This window comes from Silene latifolia, chromosome 7 (genome assembly GCF_048544455.1).
Source record: "Silene latifolia isolate original U9 population chromosome 7, ASM4854445v1, whole genome shotgun sequence".
Taxonomy (NCBI): Eukaryota; Viridiplantae; Streptophyta; class Magnoliopsida; order Caryophyllales; family Caryophyllaceae; genus Silene; species Silene latifolia.
In genome coordinates, this window is record NC_133532.1 from 105,078,853 (window position 1) to 105,099,087 (window position 20,235).

The window sequence follows — 20,235 nt, forward strand, 5'->3', positions numbered from 1 at the left end:
CAGCCCCATAATTGTCTTAGATATAATATGTAGTTACATAGATATTTGACATACAAATCATCAAGAAATAGCATAACGATACAAATATTGTTTGGTTAACTGTGGAATTACAACTCCATAGAAGTATCTAAATTACGGAAATTAAATTCCCTTATGAAATTCATATGAGTTTATTGAAAATGTTTGCTTGCCTATTTAGAAGTTCAACTAGTTTTAATACCCGTGAAATTTTTTATTTTTGTTTTCTTAGGTGGGTACTTGTGGCGAAAGTGTTGAGCTCATTACAATTAGTTTACACTAACTTATAATCGAGTATGAATGTCTCCTTTAAAAAGCCATTTAGTTAATAGATAATATGACTTAAAAAAACGTTTACACTATTAAACCCGATAGTTCTTTTATTGATATCACTAATATGATGATAGTGGCACGTCTTAATTATCTACATTGATCTAACACCACTACTACAGATACAGGTTATAACAACGGTTAAAAACCGTTGTTATATAAAAAAGCGGACGTTGTTAAAGCGTCCGTTGTAAAAGGTTTTAACAACGGTTGGTTTTCTTAAGAAACCCGTTGTGAAAAATATTAACAACGGTTTTAAGTATAAAAAACCGTTGTGGAAAGGGTGACTAAATTTTGGTGGGAAAGTTATAACAACGGTTACAGTATAAAAAACCGTTGTTATAACTAAAGACAACGGGTTTTTTCTAAATAACCGTTGTTGTTTGTTTTTAAAAAAAATTAAATTAAATATTACTAGATGCATGCATAATTACGGCCCGTTATAATTCCGATGCATGCATTATTACTGTCATCCCTGCATATGAATGGACAATATATGGAATGAGAAGGGTTATAATATTTGAAGCAGAGATATGATGGCACAACTTCCTAAACATATATTAATTAAAAAAAACAACTCAAACGACACATTACTTAGTATAAATACATGCATTATGTCAACCACCATTCCATCACTACAAGAAAACAAGACAAAGGCGACAGACATGCTACAGTCGCCAATTTGGCGACAGAAAAAAAAACTCGGGCGACCACTACCCGTCGCCAATTTGGCGACTATACCTTTTTATCCAAAAATCCGTATGAAATCCAAGGGCGACAGAATATTATCCAATTTGGCGACCGAAAACAGTCGCCAAATTTGGCGACCATTTCCCGTCGCCAAATTGGCGACAAAAAACGGTCGCTAATCTTCTGTATATTTTTTTTTTGCCAGTTTCTTCACCCCGTCCCCTTCATTCATTCTATCATCAACTTAAAAAAAAAATCGCCAAGAAACCCGACGACCCGACGCCACCACCAACTACAACGACCACCGGACGCCACCACTCGCCGCCGCCATCCGCACACTACATCACCACATCACTAATTAGTTAAAATTCATTACATATTTTGAAAGATATTTAGTTTCTTTTAATACCCGTAATTAGTTAAAGGGACAACATGTATAACGTGTCTAAGAGGAAGAAGGCGCCATCTTTCATGAAAGGTATTTAGTTTCTTTTAATACCCGTAATTAGTTAAAATTCATTACATATTTTGAAAATATATTAATTAATAATTGTTATTTTATTGATTACAGGTTCGTCATATGAGGAATATACCAAGTACCGGAACAGTCCTGAGTTCAAGGAAGCATCGGCCCGGAACAAGATCAACAGGAAAAGAGGAGATAAGGACGCGAAAGTTGAGCCTACTCATTATGGAGGGTCTCAATCTTTTCATGATCGTGTGGTGTTAGATGTAAGTTATTTGTCTTAGCTTTTAATTTAATAGTCTTCTAATTTAATTAGTCTCATTAATTATCATGTTTGAGTAACAATTTCCTTGTTTTTTTTCCGGAAGACCAAGAAGAATAAGGGTAAGGTACCCACGATTGTTGATCTCTTTGTTGACACTCACGCAAAGAAGACAAGCAAGGGCAAGTTGATCTTCGCGAAGGAAAAAGATCAACAGTTATATGTAAGTGTCAAAAAATAAAAATTTCTTAGCTTTTTAAAGTATATGTTTTATCAATTTTTAGATAAGTAACCTCTAACCATTAATGTTTTATCAATTTTTTAGGAACAATTCCTTGTCCGTAGGAAGAACAACCCGGAAATTGATGACAATGAGCTATGGTTTGATCTTGTTGAGGGGTTCCAAAGAGGAGATGTGTATGGAGCCGGGTCGGCAAAGGATATTTTCTACCCTCCTACAAGAAGAAGAGGGTCAATTTCCTCCCAACAACAACCTTATACCCCAAGTGTCGTGAGTGTGCTCCAAGCTCAATTAGCCGCGGGGAGAGGCGGGATGCCGAGAGGGAGAGGCGGGATGCCGAGAGAGATTATGAAATTCGGAGGATGAAGGAGGAAATGGAACGGATGAACTCCTTCTTCGCCAATTGCAACACCGGGTGGCGCCGCAACCAAAGGATCCTAGAGATCCTAATTATGGAGGTGGTAGTGGAGCGAGAGCAAGTTTCCCTGTTATGTAGTTTTTTAGAGAACATGTTATTCCCGGATAATGTTAGATGACCAAAACTCGTAGAACTCGTAGTTGTGTGTATGGAACATGATTTTCTTTATCAAGTTTGGTTGTGTTGGCTTCCCATGTGTTCTCTGCTGGAAGTGTTGGTTTATTTGCAGGTTTTTACGTATTTGGCTAGGTCAAAAACGATTTTTAGGCTAAAAAAAATGTAAATTTGGCGACGGATACTGGGCAATTGGCGACGGGAAACCGTCGCTAAGTTTCTGATCATGAATTAATTTTAGGGTCATTGGCGACGGGGAACAGTGCATTTGGCGACCAAAATCAGTCGCCAAAATGGCGACCAAAATCAGTCGCCAATTCTGAAGATATGGAGATGACGTGGATTGTAAAAAGGCGACTAATGTGATCGCTAAAAAAGGCGACTAATGACATGATCGCCAATTTTGGCGATTTAATTTCGGTCGCCCGCTTTAAAAATTCCGTCGCCAAAATTGGCGATTTAAGGCTGTCGCCAAAAGCGACTAAACCTAGCTACGAAGTGCGGGCGACGGGCCTTAGTCGCTTTATTCTTAATGGTGACTGTTCTCAGTCGCCTTATATGGTCGCCAATTACCTTATTTGTTGTAGTGCATTATCTCACTATCTCCAAACCTTAACTGCTAAAACAAACTCCAAATCTTTCAAACAAACTCCAAACTTCATCAACAAAATGAATGATACCATCCGTAAGACTCTTACTATGACCGAGGACAACAATAGTTTCATCCGCCGGTTGCTCCACATCGAGGACAGTTTCAGGAGCTACCTTGTGGATGCTCGATCCGCACTCAAGGACGCAAAAAAATGGTTTGACAGAGCAAAGCAAATTTTTTGCGGCTATATATGACGATATAGCAATCACGAACGAAACCTCCAAATAGCTAAGGAGGAGAGGATGGATATCATAGAAGCGAATAAGACTCTCTATGGATATCTAAGAATTGCATTTTTATCAATGTAATTCATTTTTTAATTTATGTATATATATATATATATATATATATATATATATATATATATATATATATATATATATATATATATATATATATATATATTAATTAAGTTTATCATGCATTATTCCTCTATATCATATTGCTTCTTCTTTGTTTTATTTTATTTAATTTGTTTTACAAGCTAATAAACGCAGAAAAACAACATTGACAAAACTAATTAAGCGAATAATACTTAGAGAAATAACATAATGATCGATAAAAACACATGCAAATGAAATAATTAGAAAAAGAATATAATGACTGAGATGACAAAACCTAAATTAAACCATGCATATTTATCTGATAATTAGAGAAAGTAACAGACGATGAAACCAACAGTGACGGCGTGATGATAAAGCGACGATGAGAACGAGAGAAATAGACGACGATAAAGTGTGTGTTTGTGTTTGTGTTGTGTTTGTGTTTATGTATGTTTGTGTTTGTGTTAGGTTTGTGTTTTGTGGCTGTAGCTGATCTGTGTTTGTGTGGTTTATAGTATGGAAAGTATTGACAACGGTTGTTAAACAAAAACCGTTGTTAAAAAGTATTAACAACGGGTTTCAAAAATAACCGTTGTAATTACTTTTCACTAACTTTGCGCCAATTTTGCGCCAAATTATTAACAACGGTTGTGCATGTTTGACCCGTTGTTAAAACTTATAACAACGGTTATCTAACCATAACTGTTGTAAATAATTTTAGTAAAATTCGCGCCATCCGTTCTACAACGTCTTATGGTGATTTTCGTGAATAAGCGTTGTTAAAGGGGCGTTGTAGTTGCCTGGATTTTTAGTAGTGCACGTCTACTTGGAAATCACACCATCGTAAATTTGTAAAATCTATAAATATTTGCATACACATTATAACATATTGCTACCCATGCATGATTTATCCTGGCTCCATAGTTGTGTTATTCTAAACTGTTTGCTTAGAGATATTTGTTCTATTGCTGCGTTGGTACTACTATCTCGCTTTTGGTTGTACTCAATGTGGCTTTTGGCTTTTGTTTGTCTACATGTTTATCACGCAGTATTCTCCTTTTGCTAGCTTGTTGGACTACGATTGTATAAATAAACTAATACGAAGTAAACAACATATACTAAGTGACTCATATTGTATAGTTTGTAGTTTCTTCATGGTCCCTACAATTATTAGATTAGCATGTTATGTCAAAGATACACAATATGCTAATTATTAAGTCTCGTGTAAATCCGTCTCATATAAAAGTATTATCAGACAAACTGAAAAAGTAACTAACAGAAAAAAAAGGAAAAACAAAGAGAAAAAGTAATCACCTATTATGTGAGAGGTCTTATTGTGAGACCGCATCATATGAGTGTTAGTGATTAATGATTATCATATCGTCCTTTGATTCAACCAAACCTTTATTTTTATACTCCATGCTCAAAAACGGATACCCCAAAAAACAAATGAGAAAATATATGTAGGATAAAAGATATAAATGAGATAAACACAATTAACATCAAACTTTCATCATATCAAAGAAAAACTATGATCATAAATAGTACTCGTATTACGAAAAGAGGTAATAGAAAATCAAAAGAGAAAGAGTTATACTTAGCACAAATGGTGTTTTTATAAGTGAGAATCCCCACTTATATACCAAAGTAATTGCATAACTATGAGAAACGGTAAGGGCCAACTTGTCATCTTCATGGTCATTATTGTCGTGTTAATTCTGGTTTTAATTTAATGTTGGAAGGAGATCAACAGTTTGGGTGAGGCAGATGAAAGTGCACACCACTTGCACCCAAGTCTCGGGTATTGAAATTGCTTAGATGCTAATTAGATAATGATGACACGTGCCTCAATATAATCCATAGTTTGACTTTTTATAATATCTATCTATCTATAAATAATACAAAAAGGCAAGACATACAAAGTTACTAATGTTACGTGGCATCATCAAAGCTACCCAATTACCTCATACCTCACTACCATTCATCTACTAGCTCTACCAATAAGTACATGAAAGATGAACTGTAAGCTGAAAAAGAAAAGACACAAGTAAATAAAATTAATTAAGCCACTTCATTTAGTTCTTCACTACAACTCTTCAACTCTGCCATTACGTCGCCTCTTCAACTTCTTTTGTAGCCATTGAGATTTTTTTAAGGGTAACTCTAAATTCGCGGGAGAGAATGCCTGGGCCACACGAATTGACAAATTTGCCCTCTGAGTTTTGCGCACTGCAAAAATACACCAATAGTCTACTGTAACGTGCATTTGTGAGGTCCATCCACTACATCATGCTTCTTTATTTGATTTCTCCGTTTACCCAGAATTTTTCATTTTTCCTCTAATCAATTTAACAAAACCAACAAGTACGACAACAGATAATTTATGGGATTTTCTTTACTTCGAAACCCAGATCGATTTATCAAAAGTCAAAACCCAGATACAAAAAAAATAGCAATATATCCCATTTGTATGGATTGTCATGTTATAATCTTTGAATTATTTGGAGAAGAACTACTTCGAGATGCGGAGTAGTGGGTTAGTGTACAACAAGAAGGCGGAATCGGTAGCATATCTTACGGTTTGATTCCGATTCTATTGCCTCTTATATCCAGGCTAATATTCAAAATGGTGTATTTGAAAGTGCATAATTACTTGTATTAGCAATGAGTTTTTTGTAAGTTCAGATTTTATTTGAGGAAAACAAGAAATAATAGTGTTTTTTCCTCTAGAATTACGAGGAAACATAACTATTTTGAGCAAGGAGTTTTAATTTGGCCTACCTTTTAATGGAAGTTTCACTAAATGATGGTTTAATCTATTGTGATTGATTTTGGTGTAAATAATGTACTTGTTAATCATGATAGAAGGACGACAAAAAGAAAGTTACACTGCTGTTGACAATGTTGAAAGTTAAAGGGCAAAATGGTCAAATGAACAATAAATCATGTGTCCTAGTAGTATCTCCCCGTGAATTTATCACAACCCTTTTTAAATAGCTTATAAATTCCCTTGAATCATTTGCAGACGCTTAGTTTCTCCCTTAGTTTGACAATAGAATTTCACCTCCTAACATTTCTCCCCAAAGTTTCACATCCAACTTCTCTATAAATTTTTGATGACCTATCTGCAACTGTTTATGGTTGTAAAACCGGGCATGTATGCTTTTGTTATATGGTTCCTTTGGTTTATATTTTGTGTAATTTGGTTATTCAATTTACGTTTTCTTTTTTAGTAATTATCATCATATTCTGATTTGTTTTCCCCTGTAATCGCTTATATTTTTATGTGTTACTCCGTATTTTGCATGAATTCTATCGCTACTTAATAGTAGGCGATTATGTACAGAGTAATTTAGTTAGTGTGTGTGTGTGTGTGTGTGTGTGTGTGTGTGTGTGTGTGTGTGTGTGTGTGTGTGTGTGTGTGTGTGTGTGTGTGTGTGTACTGATGATTTTGATTATTTGTCCGTATATTGGAGAAGAATTTATGAAATTGTGTAAAACAAGAGGATGTCAACACATGTGTGAACACAATGAATGACATATACAACAGTTTTGCATCATGCTTGGTAGTGCAAGATTGAATTCATAGATAGACAGATCGAGAAAGAAATTAGGTCTCTCAGAGACACGAAAGGAAGATGAAGGTCTATTGTTGAATTTATATTGGGTATAAGCAATTTTATAATTAAGTTTCTCAGTACAAAATATTCCTTTCTGTAATTGCAAATCAGCACATAAAGGTGAGTCCAAGTACTGAAGGTTTATTCTATTACTCATATATTGTGCCATTAATTTTGATTGAAGTATTTAATCGATTGTTACTCTGATTAGCTTTGTTCTTACGAAGTGTTTCTTACTTTAAATCAACCTTTTACATGGGCTTCAGTAGCTTGCGATAAGAGGAAGTACCTATTGGTTGTATAACCAACCTTTTCCAGTATTGATTATGATATCATGTGATCATGTCATGATGTTTTCAAAAGGATTACTAATGAGGTTAAGAAAAGTTTGTGTGCAAAATATTGAATATCGACATAAATGTTGAATATGAAAAGTAAGGAATTCTTCAATTTTGATTTCGGTTAAGCAGTATGATCAATTGATCACATTGTGCTAATATCTCAAGTCAAATGTCAATTTGGTAAGATCCGACATATTTATGATGCTGTTTAAGTTTGAGAAACTTGGCTCACTGTTTTGTTTATGTGAAGCAGAACTACTAATGGTGATATACCCTACTTCCGTAACAACTGTGTTAACAACATATAACGCATTCTTGACCGCTACACCAACGTCTCTGATATGGGCCGATGGTGGCGTCATGCTCGAAAAATTTCTCTTTCTCACCTACTACCCCTACACTTACCACCGTCACCCTTATATCGGGCACCAACAACAGCACCCGATATTCGACAATGAATCATCTCTTTACTTTACCACGCCAAACATGGGCAACAAGACCAGCATTGGGGTCCTTGGAGCAGGGAAAATGGACAATCATGGGACCGAAATCTAGAGCATCATCGGTTCTTAGTGCGCTCTTGATATAAGATTGTCACATGTGTGTGAAATTGAGAGTCAGTTGTTGGCACCCGGGATAATACATGGATACAAAACAAGCACAACTATTAATTCTGATGTGGTAAAAATCAGTAATCGTTATATATCTTGGCCCTTAATCTTCATCATTATTTGTTCCATGTATATTTAGCTTTATCTTAGAAGAGAATTGCTATATCTACCTTCTCCTCTAATGCCCGCTTAAAAATATAATCCCTTAAATTCTGAATAACCCTCCCTATTTCCTTTTTTTGTCTATTCACAATATCTTCCGTATTTCTATTTTTTAGGAATTGTTTGTGTGGTCCAAATTTAATTGTATGGTAGGGTAATGTATTTGTGTGGTCCAAATTTAATTGTATGATGGTAGTGTGTTTCATTAATATTTGTGTCAAAAGGAAAAGGGAAGGTTATGTAGAATAGAAGAGAATAATATATTTGGCTCCGTCCACTTGACATTCAACCCCACATGATATATATTAACTTATTGATTGTGAGAGGATAAATGGAGAAGGTTGGAGAGAAGGTTGATAGGAGAAGGTGGATATCAATCCTTTAGCTTAGAATGCTCTTTATAATGTATGTTTTATGGTTGTATATGTCGTATATTTACTATGTTAGTGGTATATATCATCTAAGTTTCCAGTTTGTGTAGTGAGTCTAATACGGTTGCACTTTGTTGCCGATAGGTATGGGTTATTCTTTGCATAGCTTGTGCTCTTAAAGCTATCAAGTGAAAAAAAAAAATTCTCACTCACGGCGGCAAGCAGTGTGAATGTGGGTTGTTAGTTTGTTAATTTCCTTGCAAAATTTGGAAAATAAGGCAACGTAAGAGGTGGATCACAGACACTAATGCTAATATTTTGCAAATGCCACAATGTGATTAAAGAAATTTAAATTATACTCCATGCGTCTCAGTCATTTGTTTTTGATTCATTTTTACACAAATATCAATGAAATGACAAAAAGGAGAGAAAATAATGATAAATAATTGAATTCTCTCACATATCCACTTGCATAATCGTGTAAACCTTACCAATAATAGAAAGAGGTAACAATTGACTAACACGTTCCAAAATGGAAAATAACCAACGATTAACCGGGAGGGAAGGATTATATCAAAATTTGAAAATATATATATATATATATATATATATATATATATATATATATATATATATATATATATATATATATATAGAGAGAGAGAGAGAGAGAGAGAGAGAGTCGGGATCCGGTGAGAACTCCTAAATATTTGAGAATTGGGAATTAGTGAATACAATATCACAGGTTCTTCAATACAATATCACGAAAAAATCGACCTTTGCCAAAAGAAATTCTTTTTAAAAAAAATTATTTTTTTCACTACAGTACTATATTTTTTTGTGATATTTTATCGAATAACCTGTGATATTGTATTGAAAAACCTCGATATTATAACGAATCCTCAATCCTCAAAAAGATATTGTATCCTCACATGATCCCATTCATATATATATATATATATATATATATATATATATATATATATATATATATATATATATATATATATATATATATATATATATATATATATATATATATATATATATAGAATTGAGATCAAATGAGTCCTCCTTATTAAGGTGAGTCCTTGAGTCCTAATCTAAGCCTTTGAATCTAAAAATTGGATGGCTAAGATTAGAGCAAAATAGAGGGCTGGGATATAAAAATTCCCAAACCCTAAACTCTTATATCATTCACATTTCACTGCCTCACATTCTCACTTCTCTCTCTTCCTCTCATCTTCTCTCTCCCTCTGATTTTCATCCACTAACTCCAACTACCGCCACCAATGCTACCCCCCACCACTGCCGCCACTCACACATCCCACACCAATAAAGCGCCTGCCATGCCGCCTTTATCGTGCCGCCACTTTCCTTTTTTTTTCAGTTCTGAGAAATAAGTTTGTTGGTGGTGGTGGGGGGTCATGTGTGCGGTTGGTGCGTGGTTGGAGATGCGGTGGGTATTGGTGGTTCCGCCGCCTCTTTCCCTTCTCCTTTCTCTTTTTTTTTGTTAAGATCTGAGTGGTGGTTAGTAGTGGCTGTTTGGTGTTGGTTGTGTCGTCTGTTTTTTTTTCCGAGTTGTTATTTTTAGGTTGTTGGTGGTAGTGGTGGTTAGAGGCGTGGTGGTGGACGTGGGTTTGGTTGTAAGGGTGGTTGTCGTCCTCATCTTTTGTCCTTTTTTTTTTTTAAGATTTATGTCGTGGGTCAGGTGGGGGGTTGTGGTCGATGTTGGTAGCGGTTGGTGAAGGCTGCCGCCTATTTCCTTATCCTTTCTCTTTTCTTTTTCAGATCTCTGTCGTGGTGTGGTGGTGGTTGGGGTGGGTGTTGGTGGTAGGTCAGGTAAGGGGCCGTGGTTGGTGGTTGGTGGTTGGCGGTGTCGATGACGATACGATGACGGTTGATGGACTTTAATAAAGTTATATATTCAACTATTAAAATTACATAAAATAAATATATATTTAAAGTTTGACTTGTATACCATTAAAGTTCCACTCGTAGACAATTAAAGTTACAAGCGTATTACAAAGTTTTACATTATTACATAAATGCAAACTATTAAACTGAAAATGACCTAAGAAAAATTAAAGTTTCATTCTTTACCATTAAAGTTTCAGTCATTGAAAATTAAAGTTCCATTCATAATGAGTGAAAATTAAATAAATATTAGTTACAATTACATTATTATATGAATTTAAATTTTTATATTAGAAATGGCCTAAAAATATTAAAGTTACACTTTTATCTGTTAAAGTTACACTCGTAAAACGTTAAAGTTACATTAATAAATCAGTGAAAATAAATAAATTTTAGTCACAATTACATTATTACATAAATTATAATTTTTTTTATTAGAAATAACCTAAAAAAAAAAATTAAAGTTTCATTTTTAGTCATTAAAGTTGCAATCGTATACCATTAAAGTTACAATCAAAAATCAGTTAAATTAAATAAATATTAATCACAATTATATTATTTTATAAATTCAAGTTTTTATATTAGAAATAATCTAAAAAAATTAAAGTTACCATTTTAAGCATTAAAATTTCACTCGTAAAACATTAAAGTTATATTCAAAAATCCATAAAATTTTATTTTAATTTACAAAATGACTTTAAAAACTTAAAGTTACAATTATAAAGAATTAAAGTTATATTCACAAATTAAAGTTTTACTTATAAAACATTAAAGTTTCATTCCAAAAATTACTTAGAAGTTACAAATCTCAACCATCCATCTTAGAAGATCTAATGGCTTAGATGAGGACTTAGGGACTCACCATTTTAGGAGGACTCATTTGAACCTCTCTCTCTCTCTCTCTCTCTCTCTCTCTCTCTCTCTCTCTATATATATATATATATATATATATATATATATATATATATATATATAGAGGCGGGATCTCGTGAGTTTGGTTCTTACGGTGAGTTGTGAGTTTGAAAATCTAAACCATTAAATAGGCTAAGATCAACGGCTGATATTAATTGACTCAACAAATAAACGCCCGAAAAATAGACTCTCGATAGTCTCTCCAATCCCAGTAAACAATCAATTGATAAGGAGCCTACACGAATATCCCCATTGGAACCCAGGATAACAATGGCGGACGAAAATTCAACCTCAACCTCAACCACAACCACAAATCCGAAAAAGCGGCTATTGAAGCTTTTCAACACACAAACGAAGACAAAGAAAGTGTTTGCCCCAAACGATCTTGATGAAGTTGGGATGTATGTTTGTGGTGTTACTGCCTATGATTTGAGTCATATTGGTCATGCTAGAACTTATGTTGCTTTCGATGTTCTTTTTCGGTAACTTTCTCTCCATTTTACTCTACTGATTCATTGTTTTGTTTTGATTTCCAATTAGTGTGATTGATAGATTTTTTTCTGTGATTTTATAACTTTTTTGTATGTTTTAGTTGAATTTTAAAGATCCGACGTTTTTTAATCTCTCAAAAACACATTAAGATTCATCAGTTTGCTCAAAGGTAGTATTAAATTCCCCCTTTTATATCTTTTTTATTTTTATTCTTATTTTGCCTTTGTTTATCTGATTCAATTGTTTGGAAGAATGTGTATTGTATTACGTTGGCTGGGAAGTTGGTGAAAAAACAAATTGCAATAGTAGTAACTCGCTAGTTGTCCCGGTGGTGCTTAAAATTGGTCTGATGGTGGTCTTTTGTTGTCCAGGTGAATTGGTGATTTGTCATGCTGGTGACGGGGAATATGGTGGTGCTAATGATGGTGTTTACTGTACCTCTGGCTTGGTTTTGGTACTACTGGTGATTCGAATAAGGCTCCGACAATTGAAGGAGCAGCAGGTGAATAAAAGATGGAGTCGTGGTAATGTTGTAGCGGAGGTCTGCTTTGGTGCTGATCAGGTTTCGCACTCGCTTTCGGTGTCGAATCTGGGTTTGAATTGAGCTTCTTTTGATGGTGAGGCGATTAGCTGATTGAAAATGTATTATGGGAGATGGAATCTTGGATTGAAGAAAATGTATTCAAAGACAAGAAAAAAATTGGCGTTTGACTGTATGTTGTTGGGTATATTCTCAAGACATCAAATTATTTGTTCTCTTTTTTCTGGATGCTAATATAACCAACGATTTTAAGCGAAAGGGCAATACGGGTTCGATTGAATGCCTACTTATAATTCGGGGTTATTTTGGTAAAACAATTTTTATACAATATGAACTTGGAACAATCAAATGAATACCATCTACTATCGAAATCCCAAGATCTACGTAGCTTAGATAGTTGTACAATATAATGGGGTCATCAAGAGCTTGTTCAAGGGGCAGATCAAAAATAATGTGAAAACAATGTGCCGGGAATATCCTGGCTGTACAAAACAGAGAGAAAGATGATGAAAACAAGAGACGAGTACAGTAATGGCGATAGACAATATCTCCTTGTCGTTGGATTCACCGGCGCTGGTGACGGATTAGAAGCCTTCATCTTCAATTTCTTCTTCTGTAGACTCTAGTGTTTATCAGTGTATAGTTTGCTCAACAGAAGCTATGTACATGACTAAAATGAGTTATAACTTGTGGAAGACTCGAGGTTTGTTTAATTTAAGATTTGTATACCTGCCCAAATTTTATGTTACTACTTACTAGGTCTCTTTAATCTTTATATACCTGCCCATGTCTGATTATCAACTTTCAGATATGGTATGTCGGTATGACACACAAATAGTTCTGTACATACTTCTATCCGTATTTGAGTAACATAGATTCCATCCATCCAATTCTGCCTTTCAAACAAAAGACCCCAAGTACAATAACACCAGAATAACAGTAAAATAATATTAGAGTATAAAAAGTCAAAGAAGTTAAAAAAAATCAAAGTGACACCGGAATAACATTACAATAACACCAGAATAACAATACCACCAGAATAACAACACAATAACACGTGTTAAAAAAGAGTAAAAAAATTAAAGTGACACCGGAATAACATCACAATAACACCAGAATAACAACACAATAACATGTGGTAAAAAAAGAGTAAAAAAATCAAAGTAGTAAAAAAAATCTAAGTGACACAGAATAACATCACAATAACACCGGAATAACAATAACAGTAGAATAACAACACAATAACATGTGGTAAAAAAGAGTAAAAAAATCAAAGTACTAAAAAATCTAAGTGACACCGGAATAACATGACAATAACACCAGAATAATAGCACAATAACATGCGGTAAAAAAAATATCACAATAACAGCAGAATAATAGTAGAATAACAGCACAATAACACGTGGTAAAAAAAAAAATCAAAGTCGTAAAAAAATTCACAGTAACAGCAGAATAACATCACAATAACAGCGGAATAACAATAACAGCACAATAACATGTGGTAAAAAAAAAGAGAAAAAAAAAATCAAAGTCGTTAAAAAATTCACAGTAACAGCAGAATAACATCACAATAACAGCGGAATAACAATAACAGCACAACATGTGGTAAAAAAAAAGAGAGGAAAAAATCAAAGTCGTAAAAGAAATCCAGGTAAAAAAAAAAGCATAATAACACGAGGTAAAAAAAAATAAGAGTAAAAAAAATTTCAAGTAAAAAAAATCCGGTACAAAAAGAAAAAGAAAAAAAGGTAACATAATGAGTAAATTAAAGAAAAACATAAGAGAAAACAAAAATCAAAGTGGTAAAAAAAAGCATAATAACACGAGGTAAAAAAAAGAGGAAACAAAACTAAAGTAAAAAAAAAAAATAACATTAGAAAAAAGAGAAAATAAGTAAATGACAATGGTTTTATATGACATGTAAGATTTGATCTTGACCACTCATCTCTAATATAATCTAGTGGCTGAGATTCCCCAACTCACAAATTCACCATGTTAACCAAAATCACTAAATCCAATATATATATATATATAAATATATATATATATATATATATATATATATATATATATATATATATATATATATATATATAGAGAGAGAGAGAGAGAGAGAAGGGTTCTTCTAAGGTCCTCCTATCATATAAGGCCCTAAGTCCTTATAAGGGCCTTTGGATGGAAGGGATGGAGGGATGAGATTACATCTCAATGGAGGGCTACAAATCTCCCTCCCTAATCTCCTTCCCTAATGTGTATAACTCTACCTAATGTGTTGTCATAACTCTACCACCATTCTAATCTCCCAACTCACTTCCTCATTCACTCATCCTCTCTCATTTCTCACATTCACTCTTTTTCTCTCATTTTCTTCCCACCCTCTCTAAACAAAAACAAAAAAAAAACAGGTTGATAAAAAAACCCAAACTAAAACAACAAAAAAAAAAACCCAAAATAACCCCTCCTCTAAACACCACACCCGACCCACCACCACCCCACCACACACCACACCCGACCCACAACCCGCCACACACCAGCAGACCCGCCAACACCACCAACCAATCCCGACTCCACCGCACTCCACCACGCCGCACCACACCGCACCAAACTAAAACAACAAAAAAAAAACCCAAAACCACCCCTCCTCCAAACACCACACCCGACCCACCACCACCCCCCACACACCACACCGAACCACCCACACGCGGCCGTCCCTTCCTCATTCACCAACACCACCGCACCACTACCACACACATCTGCTCGTGCCGCCACCTTCTCGCCGGATCCGAAGGTTGCTTGCACAAACCACCACCGCCATATGCCGCCTCCCTCCTTTTCTCCTTTTTTTATGGGTCGAATTTGCAGATGGTAGCTTGCTTGCTTAGTTAATTATGTTAAAATTGTTATTGTTTGAGTGAGCTACTAAAATTGTTATACTTCGTATTTATTTGCTCTTGGTCATTTAGGAATGTTAACATTCAGGTGAGTTGTCAAAAAGTTTTAGCACTTGTGTAACATTTGTACTAGAAACCACACGTGAACGGTTCACTTATTTTAGGTTTGTTGATTTTTGTTTGGTTTTGATTTTTCAGATTTGTTTTGTTTTGTTTTGTTTGTTTTTGTTGGTTATTAATTTTTTGGTTTTGGTTCTTTGTTTTGTTACTTCCTTCCTTCCTCCGCCAGTACTGCGTTTTTCTTTTCTTTTTTTTCTTTTTTTTGTTTTATTTTTGTTCTTTGTTCTTTGTTTTGTTTTTGTTTTGGTTTTTTGTTTTTATTTTTTTAATTGGTTGTTATTGTTATTTGATTTTTTGGACTAAAGTTATACATCTTGTCTATTAAAGTTATACACTGCGTGCATTAGAGTTATACACACGATATTTAAATTTGGTTTTGTTATTTGGTTTTTTATTTAGATTTTAGATTTGGTTTTTTGTGATTGTTATTTGGTTTTTTGTTTTGTTATTGTTATTATTGTTATTTGGTTTTTATTATTGTTATTCAAGTTTTTTTATTTGTTTGATTTTATGATTTGTGTTATGTTTTGATTTTATTTTTTTTATTGTTTGATTTTTTTACTATTTACGACTAAAGTTATACATTTTATGACTAAAGTTATACATTTTATGACTAAAGTTATACATTTTATGACTGAAGTTATACTCTTATGAAATAAAGTTATACAATTTTGGACTAAAATTACACAAATTTGGACTTAAGTTATACAAATAAGGACTAAAGTTATACAAATAAGGACTACAGTTATACAATTTTGAACTAAAGTTATACAAATTTGGACTACAATTATACAAAAATAGACCAAAGTTATACAAAAAAAGACTAAAGTTATACAAAAATTGGACTAAAGTGATACAACAATGGACTAAAGTTATACAAAAATGATCCAAAGTTATACAACAATGGACTAAAGTTATACAAAAAATTGGACTAAAGTTATACAAAAATAAACCAAAGTTATACAAAAATGAACCAAAGTTATACAAAAATGGACCAGAGTTATACAAAAATGCGTGAGAGTTATACAAAAAATTGGACTAAAGTTATACAAAAAATGAACCAAAGTTATACAAAAATGAACAGAGTTATACAAAAATGCACGAGTTATACAAAAATGCACCAAAGTTATACAAAAATGGACTAAAGTTATACAAAAATGAACCAAAGTTATACAAAAATGAACCAAAGTTATACAAAAATGAACAGGAGTTATACAAAAATGAACCGAGAGTTATACAAAAATGGACTAACTTTTGTATAACTCGGTGCATTTTTGTATAACTTTGGTTCATTTTTGTATAACTTTGGTTCATTTTTTGTATAACTTTAGTCCAATTTTTTGTATAACTCGCTGCATTTTTTGTATAACTCTGGTCCATTTTTGTATAACTTTGGTTCATTTTTGTATAACTTTGGTTCATTTTTGTATAACTTTAGTCCAATTTTTGTATAACTTTAGTCCATTGTTGTATGACTGTAGTCCAATTTTTGTATAACTTTGGTGCATTTTTGTATAACTCTGGTCGATTTTTGAATAACTTTGGTTTTAGTCCAATTTTTGTATAACTTTAGTCCAATTTTTGTATAACTTTAGTCTTTTTTTGTATAACTTTGGTCTATTTTTGTATAACTTTGGTTCATTTTTGTATAACTTTAGTCAATTTTTGTATAGCTTTAGTCCTTATTTGTATAACTTTAGTCAATATTTTAGTAGATCTTAGTTGAAAAAAAGTACATCACCAAAAAAAACGATATTTAAAACCCGAAATTTTTATTTAAAAAACGTATAATAAGAATAGATTTGAAAAGAATAAATAACAACAAAAACTAACAAAAATTAAGAAATAGAATCAACCGACCCCAAACAACTAATTTAACACAAAATCGAAAAGAAAAGAAAAAAAAAAAAAAAAAAAAAAAGTGACGAAAATAAACCGAGACGCAAAATCTGAAAAAAAAAAAAAAAAAAAAAAAAAAACGAGTTTATATAATTACCGACGGCGGTGGTGGAGGTGGCGGTGGATGTGGGCGGTGGGTGGTGTCGGGTGGGATAGTGGTGGGTGGTGGTGAATGAGGAAGAGAGAAATGAATGATTTATTTGGTTTTTTGATTTATTTGGATTTTTTGATTTATTTGGATTTTTTGGGTTTTTTTTATTTATTTGGATTTTTGGGTTTTTTTTATTTATTTGGATTTTTTGGGTTTTTTATTTATTTGGATTTTTTGGGTTTTTTTTTTAGGTTTTGAGAGAAGAGAAGAGTGAAATGTGTGAGATGAGAGAGAAATGGGTGGGTAGAAAACAAATATATAGTAAATTAGTGGTTAATTAGGATGGATTAGTAAAGTGTGTTAATTTGCTTGTATAATGACTTTGGGTGGGTTCATCTCATCCCTCCATCTCCCTCCATCCAATGGCTCACAAAAGACCTTATGGACTCAATATATATCATGGCCTTACATGATCTCTTCTCTCTCTCTCTCTCTCTCTCTCTCTCTCTCTCTCTCTCTCTCTCTATATATATATATATATATATATATATATATATATATATATATATATATATATATATATATATATATATATAATTAGGATCACATGAGTCCACCCTATCTTTTTGAGTCCGTGAGTTCATGATACAATATCACACGTTATATTAAACAATATCACAGCTTATACTAAAAAAAAAATCGTAATATTGTTTTGTAATATAATATCACCCGTTATGCTACACAATATCACAGCTTACAGTATCACACGTTATACTAAACAATATCACAGCTGAAAAAATAAGTTTTTGAAAAAAAAAAAGTCGTGATATTGTTTTGTAGTACAATATCATACGTTATACTAAACAATATCACAACTTAAAAAAAAAAAAAAATCGAAAAAAAAAGGGATATTCTCACTTGTACCCCTTAGGTATAAACTAATCCCACTTATACCCCTACTTTTCCGCAAAACCCACTTGTACCCCTCAACTATCTAATTATACATAATCCGTGACCATTACCTTACACCGTTAATATTGACGTTAAGTTACACTTGGGTAATTAAAAGAACATTCTCTATTTTACACTCCAAAGTCCAAACCCTTACTCAACCATACTGCCTGAATTTGAAAACCCTTGAGCTTCCTTATTCCTCCTTCTCACTTATAATCATCCTATCATCTAACAATCTGCCAAATTAGTAGTCAAGTTGCTCTTGTTGTTCCTCTTTTGCTATATTATGTAAGTAATCTCTTCTTCTACGTTTTTTCCCCAATTTCATATGATATATCGTTCATGACTGCAAGATATTATGAATTTATTCGGTTAAAAATCAATTAAATCAGAGTATTTTTTGTTTATATATTGTTGTGTAGTCGTGAAGTTTGAATCTTTTTCATATTTGTAATGAATATCTTATAGTGAATCCCAAGTTTGTATGATCAATTTTGGCTGTTCATTTTCTCGTATTTTTGGGTGAACTTTTTGTCATTTTTTATTGATGATTTATACTTTAAATTGTGTGTATTGCCTGTTTTTTTTTTTTTTTTTTTTTTTTTTTGCAGAATGGAATCAATTCATATCAATATGCATTTTGCTGGTAAAAGTGTTGTAATTAGGGTAGAGGACACTGATAAGAAACTTCTAATGGATGTGATAAATGACTTGTATGATGAGGCGGAGAAAGCGAATATGCGTCTGCCAAAACATCCATCTCTATGGTATGATTACAAAAATAATTCTGTAATTTTGTTGGATGATAGGGGTTTAATGGAGATGTTTAGAAGGTTTGAGGATGAGGGCAAGAATGAAATTGATATTTGGATAGGTGAAACCCCTACCCCGTCCCATGTTCTTACAATGGCTAGACAACTTAGAAATAATAGTATGAACAATGACAAAAGCATGGCTGAACCAAATATCCACAATACCATTTCTTCACAAGTTATGTTGGGCTCTCTGACATTTAATGGTGTTATCGGTAGGCAAAAGTTACAAGTTAGGAGGAATCAAGTTAGTGTTAAAGGTGCTGGTAGTGGTGATGTTAGTGTGACTCAATCAATTGTCAATCATGAGGGGTATAAATTGCCCAAGGCTACAGCGAAATTGAAGGGAATTTATGTTCCTAAGACCAAATTGTCAGAAAACAGAGAAGGGAGTGATACAAGGGTAGCAAGGAGCGTAAGAGTATCTTATCAACATGAAGAGGATGGTGATTCTGATGAAACAGATCGACATTATGAGCCGTCAGATAGTGATGATGTAGAAGAGGAGGACAACATGAATGATTTAGAGGAGGAAGATGGGTGTATTTTGTCTTCTTTGAATTATATAGATGACGGCTATGTTCCTTTTCAACAGAATGAGTGGATAATTGAGGATGAAGGTGAGTGTTCTCGAGTTTATGCAAATGGTGAGATGTTCGAGGACACAGAGTTTGGGTCAATTAAACTAAGGCCACGGATGCTATTCATGGATAAGGAGCATTTCAAAGGTGTCTTAAGAGATTTTTGCATTCAAGAAGGATTCTTTGTCGTCGTTCTTAAGGCAGACTCAAAGAGGTACACGGCGGAATGTGCCACCCTTGATTGTGATTGGAGAATTCATGCAAGTATTCTACCAGATAACATAACTTGGGCCATAAAGTCGATAAATAATCCTGATCATGAGTGTAAAGGGGTGAAAAATCATAATCCTATGGCCAATGCTCCCTGGGTTGCATCTAAACTAATGGACGATATACGAGCAAACCC

The 20,235-nt window shown here is 33.4% G+C and overlaps 1 protein-coding gene and 1 long non-coding RNA gene across 2 annotated transcripts; both read left to right on the plus strand.

The window, feature by feature from the left end:
* Positions 1 to 1,467: 1,467 nt before the first annotated feature.
* On the plus strand, positions 1,468 to 2,373 carry LOC141590467 (uncharacterized). The gene is made up of 4 exons (XM_074411058.1): positions 1,468 to 1,516; positions 1,610 to 1,770; positions 1,873 to 1,989; positions 2,092 to 2,373. Exons 1-4 carry the CDS (start codon positions 1,471 to 1,473, stop codon positions 2,371 to 2,373), a joined length of 606 nt encoding a protein of 201 aa, XP_074267159.1. The 5' UTR covers positions 1,468 to 1,470.
* Positions 2,374 to 11,605: 9,232 nt separating this feature from the next.
* Positions 11,606 to 13,219, plus strand: LOC141592463 (uncharacterized). Its single transcript, XR_012521159.1, has 2 exons — positions 11,606 to 11,930; positions 12,312 to 13,219. It is a non-coding gene; the product is annotated as an uncharacterized LOC141592463 (long non-coding RNA).
* Positions 13,220 to 20,235: the final 7,016 nt, after the last annotated feature.

Bases quoted from the DNA above. Each gene is read 5' to 3' on its own strand.
- LOC141590467 (XM_074411058.1), top strand. From the start codon at position 1,471: ATGTATAACGTGTCTAAGAGGAAGAAGGCGCCATCTTTCATGAAAG. The intron at 1,771-1,872 runs GTAAGTTATTTG...TTTTTCCGGAAG, and splicing joins ATGATCGTGTGGTGTTAGAT to ACCAAGAAGAATAAGGGTAA. The intron at 1,990-2,091 runs GTAAGTGTCAAA...TCAATTTTTTAG, and splicing joins AAAAAGATCAACAGTTATAT to GAACAATTCCTTGTCCGTAG.